This window comes from Colossoma macropomum, unplaced genomic scaffold, assembly GCF_904425465.1.
Source record: "Colossoma macropomum unplaced genomic scaffold, Colossoma_macropomum, whole genome shotgun sequence".
NCBI classification, from domain to species: Eukaryota; Metazoa; Chordata; class Actinopteri; order Characiformes; family Serrasalmidae; genus Colossoma; species Colossoma macropomum.
In genome coordinates this window covers 27379209-27399778 of record NW_023494798.1, presented here as the reverse complement: position 1 = coordinate 27399778, position 20570 = coordinate 27379209, and the positions used below count along the sequence as shown (strand labels likewise).

Below are 20570 nucleotides of genomic sequence, written 5' to 3'. Positions count from 1 at the left end.
ACATTTAGGAGGTAATATAAGCTTATATTCTTAAATCAAAATTCTAAAGTCTAAAATAGTTTAATATCCTTAAAGCTTAAATCATCAGCTTCTTGCCTTAAACCATGTGATGTTGGTAAGTAAAGTCTATGGTTTCTAAAACTGTATGACATAAATTGATCTACAGAATAATGGACATAAGTACAGAGAACTGGACAGACTTCAAGCTAGCTATGACTATTTTTAGCTATGTGATGTAACGTACTCCATTTTTATAAATAACACTCTCACACACAGCCTCAGAATCCACGTGAGCAAGTCTATTAGAGGTTACCAAACAAATCCATGCAGTTTGAAGCAGTTTGCATGATTGATTTGTGTAGCTACACAAGCTTCCATGACTTACGACACTTCAAACACCCAACACGTCTTGGCTGATTAGAAGTAAACTGTCTAAATGTAATTATTTTTGAGCCCTTGTTCACAGTTCAACTACAGTGCTGCTAGAATGTGTTTATTTGGACACACTCACAACTGACTCTCCAGGGGCATGGTGGGGTCAATGCGCTCTCCCAGCGTCCCGCAGTGCTCCACTGAGCTCATCTTGGTGTTGACCAGGCAGCCGCTGGAGTGGCGCTGAGAGGGCCGTGATTTGCCCTCTTTAGTGGGAGACATCCTACACTTGTCCACCCCCTCAAACTGGACTGCAGCAGAAACACATAGAAAGATAGAGAAATCAAAAACAGAGCAAAAAAATAAAAATACAAATAAAAAAATAAAGCAAAACCAACCACTATGTCCTTTACAGAGGAGGCCAAAGGTTTAGAAGCAACCCTAATGGGTGCTTTTACATCTGCTATTTGCTAACATTGTCTTTAGCTCAGTTCATTTTGACCCAGTGTGAATGTTCCACCCGTACTCGGATGTGCACTAAACAAACGAATCGTAGTCTGCCAAAGATCTTGGATCTCTGTGCACTTCTAAGTGAACCCTGGATCAGTTTGATGCTGGTGGGAACATATTTTCATGATGGTCTGCACCAAAAGAGTGAATTTAACTAGCTGTTATTCTAGCAGTCAGTGCTGTACTGTCCACATAATCTGCCGTTTTAACGTCTGACTCATGACAGACGCTCTTACTGTTCTTGCAGCACGAGCTGCTGCTGATAAAGCCAGTCGGGCAATAAAATAATAGCACAGCAGTGCGTTTGATTTTGGCACACTGAACGTACTTTTAGCCAAGCATCAGCGACCCGGTTAAATTCAAACTGACAAACCAATCTTGAATAAGCAGATATCAAGGTTTAGTTATATTGCTTTGACTGTGATTCACATATGTTAAGTTTCTCTATTTTGTGCACTTAAACCACTACAACGTGAAACTGAACGAACCAAATGAAAAACATATATTAGATTAAAAAAAAAACAAACAAAATAACTGTGGTGCTAAACTCTAGCTAAACTTTCGCAAACGAACCAGATGTGGAAGAAGAGCGTAAGAGATAATATGTTCATTAACTAAATATTGGCAGCAATACGCTAAAACTATCTGAGCTTTATTGGAGCTCTAATCCAAATCACCTGATTCTCTCATAATGATGCACCTGAAGGCCTGAGGAACCGAATCAGGTTTGTTAAAATAATTTGTCTTAGTAACTAATAAAAAACTGTAATAGAGCAGTAATAAAGTGAAGGCTTTCTCCATATAATATACAAGAGTACAACACTGCAAACCAAAGGAAAAGTTCGGAAAGTTTAGTTTGGTTAAAACAGACATCATTCTGTGTTATGATAATTGTTTGCAAATCAACATAAGTACAGTTTGGATGGGATTAGTTTTCCCTGGAGAGGTACGCAGTCGGTGTACACACTGCCTTCACTCCAAGAGTAGAAAAACACTGACATACTCATATTTCTTTACAGTGGTGGTGAAAGGAACCAGGAGTCACAATGTTTACATCACAAATATAGATCTTTCACCTACTATCCAAAACCACCAGTCAGCCTACTTGTAATTATGTAATGCTGCTGTTAAAATAGCAGTAAATCTGAAAAATATGTTGTATTTCAGGACTGTTTTGCCTTATAATGTCCTGCATGCTCCCCTACTCCATGAATAGATTTTGAAAATATGTTTTAATCTATAATCTTAAGACTATTGTAAAACAATGTCTCCATTACAAGTCTGTGTATCTGTAACCATTTCATGTAAAAACTCTCTGTGAGGGAGCTTTTAGTGGTATTAAACGCCTCATACATCTGGTTTCACCACCACAGAGAACAATTATGACTCAGTAAGCTTCTCTAGAACGGATCATTTCACATCAAGCCACACTGAACAAGTTGTGAATGGCAGAATAAGATGATAATTTATCGATGACGATTTGTACAATAATAATGTAATCAAAGGCTATTTTATAGCATTTTTTACAACAGCTGTTGTCACAAAGCTGCTTTACAGAAAAATCCGGTTCCAAGGCCCACTGAGCAGACCAAGGGTGACAGTGGCAAGGAAAAACTCCCTGAGAGCAAGAGGACGAAACCTTGAGAGGAACCAGGACTCAAAACGGGAACCCAACCTCCTCTGGTCGACACAGGATAGCAAAACAATAACACAATATAAGCAATATGAATAGAGCATAATATTTTATAGTTAATATACAGTATTGAATATAGGTTTATTCTGCAGTTTTATAGAAGATAAAAGGTGACAGCATCTGAAAAATGACTAGCATGGTCGATTTGGACAGGACTAAATTCAGTGAAAAACACCAGTAATCACCTCACCTCCCCATGTAAAACTAATCCTAGTACTTTCATGTAAAACATTTCTGAAACAAATTTTATTTATTTTTTTTTTTTTGTAAAATCACTGCTTGCTTCTATACTTCTGCCCTGTAGTGTAAGTGTTTATTTCTCTCCATAACCTTAGAACGAGCCCCAGAAAGAGAGAGAAACAAAACCCACTTTGCTACTTATTTATTATTAGTTTTCTGAGCTTTATTATTTTTTTATTGGTGCTTTCAAACAGCATATCTTTATACAATGACTGTTTGTCTGGGAAGCCCCAGGACAGCATGCTGATGCTCCATGTTTCTGAAGTTTGCTACACAAAAGGCAGCAGCTGAGGTGCTGTGCTTCATACCAAGTTGTAAACCAAACAACCGTCCTGCTCCAGGGCTGCTCCAGCTGAGTACAGAGCGCTCAGGGCCACTCCAGCGAGGGGGCACGCATACTCCACAGCCAGAGTGGGCTGTTAGCAGTGAGGAGGAGAACAGACAGCCTAGCCATGTTCTCTCATTCATCCAACAGATCTGGCTGATATATATGGAATATTTATGATATATCGGTGCTTATTTTTTGGAGATACAAAATAAGACAGCACTGTGAACATCTCCATGACCTTAATGCATTATTTATAAAGGGAATTTTAGGCCATAGCAGCCGTAACAGTTACGTGCGGATTCCTTTGCAGAACAAGGAATGAATGAAACTGGTACAAAATAAATATGATATTTATAAATATTTAATAATATATATTATATATATATATATATTCTCTTGTAAGATTTGTAAAGTAAGAGACGCAACAGTTTGCTTGATAGTTGTACTTTTCTAAAGGATGCAAATGAAAAATATATCATTTAGGCTTGGAAAGTAATAAATAAACAAGACATAAACTGCCTTCAGAGAGTGTCCCAAGACTACTTTAGAACACTCTATATCACCAAAAGGCTTAAAATAGCAAGCTTTTATTTTTTTTTAAACCAGATCACTCGTGCTTGCTCTGCAACACTTTGAAGAGCATCTGTTTAACCAAATAAATAGCAGTGCTGTGTAAACAAAAGCGTGAACAGGGGCCAAATGAAAAGTGTGAGAGCGAAAAGAAGCAGAGACTGAAAACATGCCCCAAAAAACCCATCCGTGTTTAATCATTGAGTGTGCTCTCAGCCGCTGTCAAGGTTAAACACATCCCGTAGATACAAGCGTTTGCATGTGTACAGTGTGGAGGTGCGTGATCCTGCAGGTCCCAGACTGCCCAGACTGGGCCTGAGGACCGCTACTCTACCTGAGAGAGAAATGTGGGAATGCACTCTGACAGAACATCCAGTAAACACTCTACTCTTATCTACTACAGCTAGCATGAGAACTGACCAGTCCTATACCTGTCCACTGATAACACATGGGAAACACACAGAGACACACTCCGCCTGCTAAAAGAATGCTTCTGTGCTGTTTGGAAAGGTACAAGAAGAAACTACAGGATGAGTGAAAACTCAGGAACTGTCCAAATATCTGTTAGACGCTTGAGGTTACATTGATCTCATTGTTTACCATTAAGGTATTAGGTGAAACTGTGCCCATTTTAGTGCTCTCCCTGTTGTAACACACCCATTTCAACTCAGTAAGGGCTTAATAATTAGCTGATTCGATTGGATCAGGTGTGCTGAGAGCCAGGAAAACACTAAACTGTGCAGAGCAGTGGACCAGGGCTGGAAAGCACAGCATTAGCCAAATGGGTGTTAACATATCCCTCTGCCATCTAGAAAACATGTGCTGCCTGGGTCAACCACAACCATGATAACCACACCAAAGAAACCCAGCATCACATAACTCAATGACTATCGCCCAACTGTACTCACATCCATCAAAATGAAGTGCTTTGAAAGACTGTTCTTGACTTATGTTCAGAACTGCCTCCCCAGAACTCTGGATCCTCATCAATTTGCCTACTGTGTGAACAGATCAACCGAAGATGCCATATCCCTGGCAATGAACACTGCATCGAATCATCTGGAGGGCAAGAACATCTACGTAAGAATGCTGGTGGGCCCCATCACTCACAACAAGTAGCTACATTGTTATCTCTGTGGCTGCCTTGGCCGGTGGATTGAGTGACACTATAACGTAGCTATGTGTCTGCCTGGGTCGGCTCCTTGACTGACACTTTAAACTGCTATATAGTACTACTATATAGCATACTGTATAGTATACTATATAGCTAGCAACGCTACATTGCAGCTAAGTGTCTGTCTGGGCTGGCTGCTATAATGTAGCTATGTGTCTGCCTGGCCTGGCCTGCCTGGTTTGTGGCGGGTTAAGTATTTTAAGGATTTATGATTAATATCATTAGAGCCTTCATAATAAGAAAAAACAATCCTGAGTTGAGCTGTTTGTGGAATAACTTACAAATAAAGGCATTTTTAGTTGTTAGTTTACACGTGAAACAATACTAGACTCTTCAAACAGGCATGCAAAGTGACACCTCGACACTGCCTTCCATTCACACAGAGGTCAACGAGGCCAGAGAGGGTCAGAGGGTCACAGGAAGTGCCTGTAGTCCCTGTTTAAAATGGATGTCAGTTCCTTTTCGCTTTAATGTGTGCAAACTGCAGCTTCAGTTAGCTCTGACTAACGTCCAAAGCTTAGTCTTTATTCATACTCACTGTAGAAACAGACTGAGGCTTAAGAGGGAGTGAGGGGCAAGTGGAACCACTGACTCACTGAGCATGCATGTGTGGATATTACAGCAGAGTCTTAAATGTGTATGAGCTCAGCTGACGATTACAATGACCACAATTAGATGTAGAAGAGCAGAGGCTACTAACTAACATGGGGTACAATGTAATAGCCTTTTAATATAGTTAAACAGGTTGAAGTAGAATGTGCTTGGGTCATCTCATATTCTCACAGAAATATCCATAAATGATTTTTCACAGCAATCACACAGATATTTCTCGAGCCATGCCAACGTACAGCCTCAGCGAGGTGGGGTCAGTAATGTGGCATTACAACTAAGCCGTTTAGAGCACATGTCAAGCTCCAGTCCTTGCAGGCCAAAACATTGCAGACTACAGCACGCTGCCTTATTAAAACACACCCAATTCAGCTCATCAGCTAATTGGCTAGGCCTTCATGAAGTGAATTCTGAGTGTTAGATGAGGGTAAACGCTAATATCTGCAGCACTTTGGCCCGGAAGGTGCCCAGTTTGACACGTCTGGTCTATAGGAAACAATGAGAGAAGTCCAAATCCCCCAGATACAGTCATATGCAAAAGTTTGAACAGGTTGATCAAATTCCATGTTTTCTCAAGTGAAAATAAGCTTTCACATCCTTTGCAGGGAGTAAACTTAAATTAAGATTTTTCTGCAAATTTTAGTGCACAATTTTTATTTATTTGCTCAGTTTAATATATTGTATAATAAAATATGGAATGTCCCATAATGTTTGCACAGGTCACATTTTATGTTTCATTTTTTCCTCAATATGTTCAATTCAGTAAATAATCAGTAAGTGTGCTTTAAAATGTGCAGAAGTGAGTTTCAATTCTATTTTATAATATATGTCAATATAACTGTATTAATATTGGCTGTCTGGTTCAAACAACAAAGAACTGTATGTAATTCATTGTGTTTGGCATTAATTATGAGACTTTTCTAGTGAATGGTGCTCACAATTAACCTATTGTGCAAGTTTCTGTTTTCATTCATGTCATTTTAGCTGAATTGTTCATAAACTGTAGGTGCTCAAAAGCAAGTTTATGTTCTATGTGTAGTGCATATTGCTTGCATGAAAATAACATTCATCTTGCTGAAACACTTACAAAACTATTTAGGGTTAACCTTTATTAGTCCCCCAACAGGAAAATTCACCTCCACCTTTAACCCATCTGTGCAGTGAAACACCCTCATACACACTAGTGAACACACACTCTAGGGGGCAGTGAGCACACTTGCCCAGAGCAGTGGGCAGCCCTATCCACAGCGGGAAACAGTTGGGGGTTAGGTGTCTTGCTCAAGAGCACTTCAGTCATGTCGTGTCAGCTCACAGGATTGAACTGGCGACCTTTCGGTCACAAGGCTGGTTCCCTAACCTCCAGCCCACGACTGCCCCAAATTCAGCAAAGTTACAGCATATAACAATAGTATATCAGATATAGATCTGGTATCAGATTTCAAAAAGGCCATAAAACACCTGGATTTTACCCCAACGCGTGGTTTGTTCACCATAGGTATAACAGTAATTTTATATTATATTTTCTGGAGATTTTCCCCCATTATCAGATTGCTTTTGGTGCATGTAAACATGTTGGACAAAGTATTACAAAAATCTGATTTCTTTATTATCATCACATATTATATAAATGTAATATGTGTGAAAGACTCTATTTGCAATTCAAGGCACCCGGGCACTTTCTTTCTCTCCCTCATCATGCACTCTCTCTTTTAAAACTCTATCACTGTAATTACTCTGAATGGACAGTATAACTCGCGGCTCTCCGGATCTTTACGGCACTTAATCGACGTTTAGCGCTGCAGAGAGCAGCAGGAAACACTCTCGGCTTACTGTAGGACATCACACCCTCACACTTTGACACCAGACTCTGCCTGTCTGAGCAAACAGCTGCTGTGCTCCGTGCTCCGACCTGCTACAAAATAGCTTCAGGAAAAGGCCTTTGGGAAATGCAGTTCTCAGTGCAGCTATTACACTGACTCTGGCCTTGCACTGCTGTAGGGGACAGAGTGAAACACATTAAGCATGTGACAAGAAAGATAGGACTACCAACTGCAGGACAGCATGGCTCTGTATGATCACAATGTTTTATCAAACCTCATCACTAGAGGGCAGCCTATACCTCATCGTCAACTGCATTATTTGAATTTGTTGCCAAAAAAAGTAATTCACCATTCACCTGTCAACATAAGGTGAACATACACTGCATAAAAACATGCAAAATCTGTACTATTCAGAAACAGAAACAATATACGGCTCTAATTAGCTCTAACCACTATGTGCCTGGATGTGTTTGTATACATATGAAGCGGCGCAATCGATGCAGACGTAGATTGATGTGTTTAGTTTGTGCATCGTATGTTTATAGCAATTGGTCAGTTGCCATGGAAACCTGTCTGGCAAAGCTGTTTTCAGCTCCTCGCTCCTGTCATAACTGTCAAATCACAATATGAGCACTCCACAGTAACCATAATAGAGGTGTGTGTGAAAGGGGGGTGGGGGAGAGAGAGAGAGAGAGAGAGTCAGAGAGTCAGAGTGAGGGAGACTGCTGAAGGCAACGTGGGCTGGAACACTGATAATATAGTACATTGACAACACTAGTTTAAAATATGATGTACATGTTAAAAACATACATTGTTATAAATATACAGTCAAAAACAATACTGTTTACAGTATGCATAAGATTAAATGTGATGTTAACTGATTGATGTGATACGGTTTGACAGATTTGACAGTGATGTGACAGATTTCAGTGTTTTGAGAGAGGAGGGGCAAAGAAAAAAAAAAAACATCAGGCATAATTTAGCAAACGGAATTTACTTGCAGTGTAAATACATCAGCAAACGCAACAGTTCATCACTGTGGCAGACCAGACACAACGAAAACAGATATACTTCATTCTAAAGCACTGCTGGAGCTAGATTAGTTTTACCACAGGAAGTCCTGCAATATCATTTCTAGGATCTGACTGGACAACTATTTCAGGACAAAGTATATCCTTGACTGAAAGGTCACATGACCGGATGCTTATGTCCACATTACGTGGTGCCACACTTAATAACATAACACACCGATATCGTTTCGTTATTCCATTAGCATGAGATTGAGTGGAACAGAATTACAGTTACTGAAGGAGCTCCGCCTAAGCCAATTACAGAAAGCCATTCACTCCACAACTGTTACTGTCACACTGTAAAACTATATATTTTGCAGATTCATACAGGATCAAAAACACTCCATGGTTATTACTGCCAGACTTAGAAACAAGAATTATGCACAGTGTAGATTCATACTGGATTAAAATCACACTAAAATTATTACTGTCAGACTGTAAAAAAGACACGCTCTGCAGATTCATACTGGATTAAAAACACTCCATAATTATTACTGTAAAAGTGTAAAAACTACTGACTCTGCAGATTCATACTGGACTGAAAACACTCCACAGTTATAATGGTTAGCCTGTAAAAACTACACACTGCAGATTCATACTGGATTAAAATCACTCCACAATTATTACTCTCAAACTGTAAAATCTACACACTCTGCAAATTCATACTGGATTAAAATCACTCCACAATAATCACTGTCAGACTGTCAAAACTACACATAGTACATTGATACTGAATTAAAAATAACACGAAATTAAAATTATGTACTCATGCCCCACCCACAAGTGCAGTCTTTCATAGCAACTGTTGCCAGGGGGGACAAGCTTTACAGTACATCAGCAGAAATTCCATTCAGCCTAATGAAAAATTGTAAAGCACTTTAGCAACTTAGAGTTGCTACATAACACTGAATTTCCAGTTTTAAATGTTACACAATCGAGGTAGACTATGTTGTTGTAATTAGGCAGGCTGAAAATGACAAGGACAAATCTGACAATTTTTTCAGCGTTTAGCAAAAATGTTCCAACCTGGTACCGTGGCTATGAGCAAGAATTGGTCAATTACAGCACCCCTCCCCAAGGGTAAAACTAATCCAGCTCAAATAGGGCTTTAAAGAGAGAAGCAGTTGTTACAAAGTATTTGGTTCCAATGGAGCAGGTTGTGGCCTCCAGACCCTGTTCCACAAGTGGTCAACAAACAACACTCCCCACACCTCACCCCTCCCAGCTTTGTATGACCCTCAGCCACTGGCCCTATCACAACCAGGGCCTGAGAACAGCCGTAACCTTGACAACGGCATGTCCAATCGGCATGCACTCCCATGCTTTGAAGCGGTCACGTAGCTGAGATCAAGCTTCTTGTGCACACACTTTGGTACACAAACTAACCCTGACCTTTTAATGGCTGCTGGACCATGTTTGCTTTTGTAACACTTTACTCTTGGAGTGTAGCACAACTCACCTTCTCTGTGACTGTAGTAGGTTAGGTCAATAGTCAGAGACTCCCCACTTACTTTGTTAGACACAACATTTCAGGGGTTTCCAATCTTATCCACAAAGGACCGGTGTTGCTGCCATTCCAACAAAGCACAAGCACACCTGATCAGTCGGATCAGGTGTTCTCCTGCTCGTTTGGAATAAAACCTGCAGCCACACAGGTCCTTTGCAAAAAGGCTGGACATCACTGCTAAATACACTGATCAGGCATAACATTATGACCTACATCCTTGTTTCTACACTCATTGTCCATTTTATCAGCTCCACTTACTATATAGGTGCACTTTGTAGTTCTACAGTTACAGACTGTAGTCCATCTGTTTCTCTGCATACTTTGTTAGCCCCCTTTTACCCTGTTCTTCAGTGGTCAGGACGCCCCATGGACCCTCACAGAGCAGGTACTATTTGGGTGGTGGATCATTCTCAGCACTGCAGTAACACTGATGTGGTGGTGATGTGTTAGTGTGTGTTGTGCTGGTCTGAGTGGATCAGACACAGCAGTGCTGCTGGGAGTTTTTAAACACCTCAGTGTCACTGCTGGACTGAGAATAGTCCACCAACCAAAAATACCCAGCCAACAGCGTCCTGTGACCACTGATGAAGGACTAGAGGATGACCAACACAAACTGTGCAGCAGCAGATGAGCTATTGTCTCTGACTTTACAAGGTGGACTGACAAGGTAGGAGTATCTAATAGAGTGGACAGTGAATGGACACAGTGTGTAAAAACTCCAGCAGCTCTGCTGTGTCTGATCCACTCAGACCAGCACAACACACACTAACACACCACCACCAACGTCAGTGTTACTGCAGTGCTGAGAATGATCCACCACCCAAATAGTACCTGCTCTGTGAGGCTCCATGAGGGTCCTGACCACTGAAGAACAGGGTAACAAAGTATGCTCGTGGTAATCTGCTGACCAAAAAGTACCTATAATGCAAAGGTTTTTGCATTAAACAGTGCTGTGTTATCATATGCTCATTGTTATACGACAAAAAGTTAAAAAGTGCATGAAATGACAGTAATATACAGCGATGGGTGACCGAACGTTCTTCTCCTCTTTCACCGGTCCATGGTTGCTTGGCAACGACACCATGCGCTAAAGGAACCACATTTCTTGGTGGAATACTTGTTTATGTCAATTATTGTTAATAATAACAAATTATTTTCTGAAAAAGTGTGTATTTTATCACCTGAGACCTTACTGTGAATTTATCACGGGGAAGCGTGTTCTTAGGCACAACACGAAGCAGACGAACAGCCTCTCATGGCTTATTGCTTTAATATATATCATATAGTGTGTGTATATATATTATAAATATACAGTCAGTGGTTCGATTTCCTCCTCTTGTAAAACTTTGTTTTTTACAGCCCCAGAAATGTTTTTAATTTCAAACTGCAGCTGCCTCTGATGGCTCCGTCTGGCAGTCTGCAGCCACTGAGTGCAAACAGTTTGTAACGTTTCACACTTCATTTCTCAGCGGTTCTAGTACATCATCCATGTATTACACTACATCCTGTTTCATATCCCAGACTGAACGCACTACTTGCACTAAAGTACACTGAAGAAGTACTTGATTTAAGACAGAGGGTGAGATTTTCCTGTCCTGTGAGGCGGCTTTCAGCACTCAACTTGAGGAATACAAGCTTTTATTTTTCTTTTGGATTACAACTTGTCAGTGCGTGACCTCATAAATCTACGATGTAATGAAAACAGGCCTGAATGACCACCTTTATCTCTCTTTTATAAGCAGCGGTTTAAAAGAGAGAAAAAAAAAGTGAGGCTCTCGATCTCTGACAACACTTTAGTACACAGGGGAGACGGTTCAGTGTTCTCTCTCTCTCTCTCTCTCTCACAATTTCAACCTTTCCTGGCAGCATTTACGTCTGGAGTCTTCATTCTTTTTTGCCTTCCAGAATCTCCCTTTATTTCTCTCTGAGTCAGGCCGTGTATTATAGCATGGAGAGGAGAGCTCTCATGTGATTGGCAGTCTTCTCTGTGACAATAGCCGAAATGACAGCGGTATTAAACTTGTGTTGAATTTCATCTCGAAACAGACAGACTTATTTTCCACTGCTCTCTCCAGTGAGGGACAGACAGAGGGGAGAAGATTGAAGCGAGTATTGAGGAAGAAGTGGAAGATTGGCAGAGAAGCGGAGGCTGTGAGGGAGAGAGGGGCAGAGGGAAGGAAGTGGTAGGAGGAATACAGAGAGGAAAAAAGCAGAAAGAAAGAGAAAGAAAGAAAAAAGACAAAGAAAGAAAGAAAGAAAAAAGAAAGAAAGAAAGAAAGAAAGAGACCGAGACAAAAAGAGAGAGAAAGAAAAAAGAAAAAAAATGAATTATTGATTAAAAGAAAGTACTAATGCTAGAAAAAGAAAGACAGAAAGAAAAAAAAAAGACAAAATAGAGAGAAAGGAAGAAGGAAAGAATGATAGCAAGACAGCAAACAAGAAAGAAAGAAAGAAAGAAAGAAAGAAAGAAAGAAAGAAAGAAAGAAAGAAAGAGGCAGGTACGCAGACAGACAGACAGACAAAAAGAAAAAAGGAAAGAAAAAGAAAGAACGTAAAGGAAAGAACGATAGCTAGACAGCAAACACAAAAGAAAGAAAGAAAGAAAGAAAGAAAGAAAGAAAGAAAGAAAGAAAAAAAGAAAGAATGAGGCAGATAAGCAGACAGACAAAAAGAAAAAAATAAAGAAAAAGAAAGTAAGAAAGAAAGAGAAAGATTAAAAGAAAAAAGGAAAGAAAAAGAAAGCAAGAAAGCAAGAAAGAAAGAAAGAAAGAAGGAAGGAGACCAGTTGGTTGGTAAATAAGAGAATGTTTATTCAGATTCTCGAGTGTATGTGACACACAGTGAATGGAATCTCTTTATCAGATCAAGCTGTCAGTCAAAGAATGATTGATAAGTGAAAGCTCCTCCCACCAGAGCCATCCTTCAGCACAGTGGAGGGGTGGAGATAACACAAGGTCAGGCCTCCATCACCGGGCCATCTGCGGTATCTCCACCAGCCGGAGCCCCACACTAACACAGGGTCTTAATGGATTCAGCTCAAATGTCAAATCAATTATAAGACCAAACAGAAGGTTAAAGATCTGTGTTTTGCTTTTCTTATTCTTTCTCTGTTTTTCTGTTTTCTCACTATAACAGTGCTGCTCCTTTATTTAACTGCTCTTACCTCTGGAAGACCTCAGTAAATCGTACAGTGAATCGGTCCCTGTTGAACAGCCACACTGACGTCTCTAACTGGAATGTGAGGCGTGGTATCGTGTTCATATATTGTACCGTCATATCAACACTTCCTCAGCTGCTCTTTACATTGTGTTAACATTTCATGATGAATGCATGAATAAAAATGATCCAAAATTATTTCCAATAAAAAAAATTATTTCAGTAAAGAACATCAAAATTAAGAATATCCTATAAAGTTACCATTTTGGGGATGTAGCATACAGTATATACACTCACTGGACGCTTACCTTGTATTTACGCTCACTGCCCATTTTAACACTCGTACCAGTGCAACACACACCAACAGGCCACCACCATTAGTGTCACTGCAGTGCTGAGAATGATCCACCACCCAAATAATACCTGCTTTGTGGTGGTCCTGTGGGGGTCCTGACCATTGAAGAACAAGGTGAAAGGGGGCTAACAAAGTATACAGAGAAACAGATGGACTACAGTCTGTAACTGTGGACCTAAAGAGGCCAGTGAGTGCACCTATACAGTACTGTGCAAAGGTTTCAGGCACCAAATCAAACCGTTTAAAACTATTTGTCAACAGTGAGTATATTTTTGGCAATAAAATGTCAATAAAACATTAGAATAACAATAATCATAAATACAGTAAACCATAACAAGAACATCTAGATAGAAGAACAAAGGTACGGTTCTGGACTTCACCTGATCAACCTTAGCCATAGCATAGATTTGTTCAATTCCATCAGCAGCACATCTGATTAAGTTTAATAAAGGACTGATTAAACAAACCAGGTACTGGATGATAACTACAAATAATACTGAGCTGCTAATGTAAACATACATTGGCATACATCAAATCGTTACTTATTCTAAGTGAAATAAGTTAACACATCCTATATAGAGAACACATTTTAGCGCACATTTAATGTTTCTTTGCGAAATCTATTAAATTGGAAGAAAAAAATACAACCCCATTTCCAAAAAAGTCATGGACGCTGTGTCCTCCGGGCTAAAGACCTCGCAGCTTGTCATCAGTGCACAGTGTAAAAGCCAAAATTCATGATGGTATAGGGGAGCATTAGTGCACATGGCATGGGTGACGTGCACATCTGTGAAGGCACCATTAATGCTGAACGATATATACATGTTTTGGCAACATATGTTGCCATCCAGACAACGTCTTTTTCAGGGATGAAAATGCCTTGATTATTTCAGTAAAACAATATCAAACCACATTATGCACATATTACAACAGCATCGCTCCGTATTAAAACAGTCTAAACTGGCCTGCCTGCAGTCCAGACCTGTCACCACTGATAACATTTGGCGCATTATGAAATGAAAAATACGACAAAGGAGACCCCAAACTGTTGAGCAGCTGAAATCCTATATCAAACAAGAATGGGAAAACATTTCACTTTCAAAACTACAGCAGTTGGTCTCTTCAGTTCCCAAACGCTTACAGTGTGTTGTTAAAAGAAGAGGTGATGAAACACAGTGGTAAACATGCTCCTTCCCAACTTTTTTGATATGTGTTATCAGCATTATATTCAAAATGGGCATATATTTTTCAAAAAACAATAAAATTTCTCAGTTTATCCTCTGATATGTTGTCTTTGTAGCATTTTCCTTCAAATATATGGTTTACATGATTTGCATATCATCGCATTCTATTTTATTTACATTCTGCACAGCGTCCCAACTTCTTTGGAAATGGGTTTGTAAATAAAAGATAAAATGTGGCCTGTGTAAATGTTACACATTCTGTTAATACAAAAAAATTGTGCACAGAAAAATGTCATATTGAAGTGTGTTCTCTCTCTCACACACACACAAAAATGCTATTCCACATTAAAATAAGAACAAACAGGTGCCTCAGTAGCGAAGATTATAAATGCCCAGTTTCAGCAGATCGAGTGAATCAGTAAGAACAATCTTTGCAAAGCAACAACATGGCTACCAGCTGTGGGTGAGATCTACACATCTCACTGGATAAAACCAGCAAAGAAAGTAAATACACACACACACACACACACACGCACACACACGCACACACACACACACACACACACACACACGTCAGACGGTTCCTCACTGCTCACGTTCATTGTCAAACACTAAGAGAGATGAACCGCCCTTCCTGAGCACATTTACTAATTAAGTCCACTAATTAATTCTCATTTACTAATGGCACTTCCATCAAACAGGAGCACTACTCAGAAGGGAAGGCCATTCGTAATTCATCGCAGTATTACAGGGTTGCAATTAAGTTTTCCCATTTGACTGCTGACATGATTAACAAGTCACCGTCTCATTGCTATGCTGAGCACACGGTGCAAAAAATACCTCATGTCAAATGGGGAACAGGCAGGTGAAGGGCAGATAATGCAGATTTCCATTCCGATTGCAGTAAAATATCCTTCGAACATTCAAACAGCCCACGCTTAATGAGTTCTAAAATACTATGTTGTTTACAGCACCCGCACCTGAGGCCTAAATCTCCGCTGGATTAAGCTGGGAAAATACAGCCTTGTTCTGCATCAAATGCCAGTATACAATCTAATGAATCTAAAGCAGACAAAGTGAAAGCGAACCTCGACAGGCTGAGACCCTGCAGTGGAGCTCACGTAATGAAATCTGGATATCTTTTAATGATATTGCTTTGTATTCTATGAAGAGATGAAGGTAAGAGGGGGAAAAAAAGCTGAAAGCATGTACAATTAATTCAGGTATGAAAACAAAAGAACTCCTGCTTTTCATTTCAGGCAAACAAAAGAATTCTCCCCCATTTATATGCAGATGTAATTTCTGGCCTGTCAACTAATGTTCAGAAATTAAAATCATGTCGAGCTAATGAGGGGGGTCGTCTGCACCTACAGTAACGAAAAAAAGGGAAAAAAGGTCAAACCAGTCTATAAATAGCCACGTCTTGCAATAGACTGCTGAGATATGTGTCTAGAAGCCCATGGTGTCCTTCTTAAGCTGCTGTGTGGAGGATTTGAGTGTGTTAAAAGGTCCAAGAATGACAAAGTAATATGGGGGCTGGCAAGTATATAAAATATATAAAAATATAAATAAATAAATAAATTTTAAAAATCTAATTCACACAATTTATTCCTCACCCCAAATGTAGCCAGAAAGTCAAGATAGGTTTGGCATCTGAAGTTTGCTTCTTTAGCTTTGCACTGAAGCTATGAAGCTAATGTAGCTAACAAGTAATGTGAGCTTATATAAACCAATTAGCATCGTGTCTAAATCATCACACACTTGCCTCAAACCATGTTGAGCTGTTAAGTGATCTCAAATGGACTTGCTCAGTGGGGAACCCTCAGGGCCTTCTACGGTCAGGGTGAGGGTTAGAGCTCTCTACTGAAAGAGTCACTGAAACTGCTACAAGGTCAAATATTTGCCAATATGTCTGTTAAAAGCTTCAAATAAAACACTGAATGTGCTTTAGAAGCTCCAAATTTTCATGTTTAATCTAGAACAGCCAAAAAGTGCTAACATGAATCGCTGTTAGCACTGAAACTAGTACAATCCCATAGCAATGCTAGCAGAAGTTAGCATTATCATAAAAGTGGGATTTTCCTATGTTTTCCCCCTTGTTTTGACTGATTTTTTATATGTATGGTCCGAATTGAAGCCCCTAGCTCTAATTGTCAGGGTATGTTACTGGATTTGCTTATGTGGTATGACACTGTATGGCTTACTGTTATCTATAAAAAATTATAAATCCATATAACAGTTGACACCTAATGTCAGCCCAAAGTTGAAAACAGTTTTTTGTTTTTTTTTGTTTTTTTTATCAGTAGCGGTGAAAATATTAGTGATGACGTGGTGATAATTAGTAACTTGTTTCAGTCACAGCATTGCCAGGGTTCAAACTCCCTTTTGAAGATAGAGAAAGATGGCTGCTTCACTGGGGAGCCCAATATGAGGCAACCCTTGTTTAACTACATGACCACAAAACAGGCTGGACTTGTGAACATGAACACAAATCACGATCATTATCAATATAACAAAAGCATGTAAAACAAAGCTAACCTTTAGGATGAGAATGACATGTTAAAAACCGCAAAGAATTCTGGGTAGATCCGCCCATAGTGCTATCATACTTAGATTATTTAAGACTGTGAGCTTTTCAGTTTAAGAAGTGTGACCATTGAAAGCTGACAATCATACCTGACAGTAAAACACTGCTTAACTAACACGACTGGAATTTAAACTTAAAACAGCTATAAAAGTGTATCAGACAATATTATCAGAATTTTAGCCCCCTAAAAGCAATACTGACAACAATTTTCATATCAGGCCCTAATAAAAAAGTACAAAGTTCTAGCTTCAACATGGCTGCTATAACTCTTTATCTAGGAAAATTGTGTACATTTTCATCAAACTATTCCATTAAACCACAAAAGGAGAGTCGTCAGAAAGGAGAAATGTCTGATATATGATGATATACCTATGGGAAAATTTACGTAAATTATATTTTTGGATTAACTATTGATTTGACCAGTTGTCTGAAGAATTATGTCTAAAAACTTGAAAAACCTCCCAGCGGTAGGTTTTAGCACGTCCTAAATAACATCGGACAAGTGAGATAAAAATGTCAAGAGAGGGAAAAACTGTCATTCAGCAAATATTTTTTCATTCTGACTGAGAGAGTAGCGCATAATATTCACCATCCGCTCTCCCCCCGCTCCACTAACTGACCCTTTAACCCACGTATTCCTTTGAGGAAGTAGAGAGATGCAGATCAACTTACTCCTAATCTCCAGAACTGGCCTTTGGCCCAGATCAATCAAGGTTAACTTACAACCGGCCGACACGCTTAAATCTCCACACATCACTCAAAGAAATGGATACCTTCCCCTTGCTTTTTGCCACATAAATCTTGATTCAGGATAGTGTTCAAGGTCGAGGTGATACACTGTGTCCATGAGGGATTTTTTTCCTGTTCGTGAAGCCTCTGGGCAACGACAGTAAGATGAAATGAATGCTGGGATTGAGTCACAAAACACTTTTACACAGGATACCACTGTGCGGAAGCTTGCGCAAGCATATTGTTGTATTCACAAGCTTAGTTTTATATGAAGACAAGACATCTGCTAGCCAAGCATTTCAGATCAGATTTCTTGGGGCGTGGGCATGTTTGGAGTCTCATGAGAGAAATTACTGTAACTGTTCTCCGCATGCTAAAAGCACAACAGTAGACCCGCCTGAAAGTTTAATATCATATTCCATTGAAAGTGGCCCACTGACTGCCAATAACGCCATATGTACTCAGTGTATTGGGGGGAAAAGGATAAGTGAAGCTAAGGTCACCTACATTTGCAATTATCCAAGGAGAGGTCAGTCCAATGCCATTAAAACCAATGAGCTGATTTCAGTAACACTGGATCCTGGTGATTTTCTGCCTCAGAGGAAGCAGGTGTTCGCCAACGGAGAAAAGCATTAATCACAAGGCACCCCATTAGCTTTATCGGAACATTTGAGCTCTGTATCGTCACAGCTACTTCAAAAGACGCTCATCAGATCAGCAGAGCAATATCATCACCCAGTATACATCAGCAGCAGTGTCTAATGTAGACTACAATAGACCAAGCCACTATTTGTCATGTCTAAAAAAGATAAAAAGTGTCGTTCCTGTCATTTTTTATTGTTTCCCATCATTCATATGCCATAATAGATTGTTGAAGATAATACAGCTGCACAACACACAATTCCAAGTGTATTAAAAATAAAAAAAAAATCTGATTTAGTGGAGATATTCTTGGCTACCAATGACTTGAATGAATGTTACAGTAACATCACTTTTTTTTAAAGCAGACTGGATGCGCAATCAGCCAAGAAGAATCCCAATGGCTGCAGTGCTTGGCATGAACCATACCTCCAAATGCACTTGTATTTATTACTCCACATCAATAAAAAATCAGAATACTAACATGTAGCCTAGTAGGTCTTGGTCAGGGCAAAAATGAAAAGCAATGTGAGTTGAGAAGTTTCATTTTAGTTTGACCTCAGTAATCATTTGGCTTCTTCTTGGCTGACTGCACATTCAGTCTGCTGCACACCTTAAAAATGAAATCTTGTTGCTGTAGCCAGGCCTGTCAGTCAGACGGATTTATTTGGAGTGCTCACATTAATTAAAGCTGCAATCATTTTCCACAGTTTTTTACAATCATATTTACTTTGCTTCAAACACAATGCGTTTCAGTCAGCTGGGTTGAGGTAAATACACGTAAACAAAGGAAAGCAGAAAACACATTTATGGAAACACATCATAGGTCTTAGGAAAACAACTATCCTTCAGACTGTGCTATAACACCTTTAGAGGGCAGCAGTGAGCAATGTTTGTTTATTTGAGCTTGAGCCGTGTCAGCTGGGAGCTACTAAGTGTTGATAGCCAGGAAGTAAGATAATCAGCTGGAAATTGTTCAAATAATGTAAATAATCACAATTATTTGTCACTTAACCTTCAAAAAAATTCAATCATGGCAGGTCTGCCTGTAGCTTCTTGTCAACGATAGTCAAAATGTCAACATGCCAGACTAGTCGGCCTTCATCAGTGCAAAAGCAACTGCCAATTAAGCACTTAATAACCTGATTAACTGCAGAAAATCAGATTTTGTCAATAATTTGTTCAATGCATTTGCATGCACTTGGGTAATCAGACAATGGGAAAACTCCAGGCCTAAATGAGTGAGGCAATGATTGGATTTCTGCTTTGCAACTGCCAAAAAACTCTCACGTAAACGTAACGTAAAACTCAAACGTTATGCCGCAGCTATTTTTTGAGTCATTTGACATTTAAATATAAATACACATCATCTAGAAGACGAAATGAACAATATTCAAATTCTTCATTTCGTCAAACATGTGGTTGGTTCCAGCTTCACTCCAAAAGGTTTCTGTTGCCATTTTGAGGGTGCTGTGTTAAATGCTGCTTGCTGTTTCCAGCGCTCTATTTTCGCACGAGTAGACTGAGAAAAATGAAAGAAATCAGAGTAAGGGTATAAATGTGCTGAAAAAGCCGATTACCAAGCTAAAATCCAGCTCTTTTTATGGGATTTGTAGAAATACAATAACGGCCTTAATTCGATCTAAGAAATGGAAGTATACTGCTTACATGACCGCTTTAATAATCAGATGCCCGCGTTGGCTAGCATCTCACTGAGTGATGTGAGGGCCTTCCTAACACCCCAGTTATGCTTTCTTAGACTCCCAGCAACTGATGGCTGTGGTGTCTCTGAGGATCAAACTCACAATCTCCTAAGGAAAGTATTTCAAATTGCTCTAAAATGTGAGGAAGGCCACTCTTTTTCTAGACTTTGAACGCTGCTAATTGTCTACTGCTGATTGTCTATTAGCTGCTCACTCACAATGTACTTTGAGCTAGTTTAACCAGGTGTTGACAAGGCATTAACTGCCATTACACATGTTAACACAAGTGGATTTTAGGCTGTATTCTTTTTCTGAATGGTTCCT

General features: G+C 39.6%; 1 protein-coding gene across 3 annotated transcripts in view; it reads right to left on the bottom strand.

Annotated features, from left to right (window-relative positions):
- zgc:158464 (uncharacterized protein LOC791139 homolog) overlaps window positions 1–20570 on the bottom strand; it is a 187453-nt gene that overhangs the window by 16138 nt on the left and 150745 nt on the right. For all 3 annotated transcript variants that reach the window (XM_036584726.1, XM_036584727.1, XM_036584728.1), the window contains one exon: window positions 512–683. In XM_036584726.1, the coding sequence (XP_036440619.1) occupies window positions 512–683 (172 nt within the window). The remainder of the gene's footprint in view (window positions 1–511; window positions 684–20570) is intronic.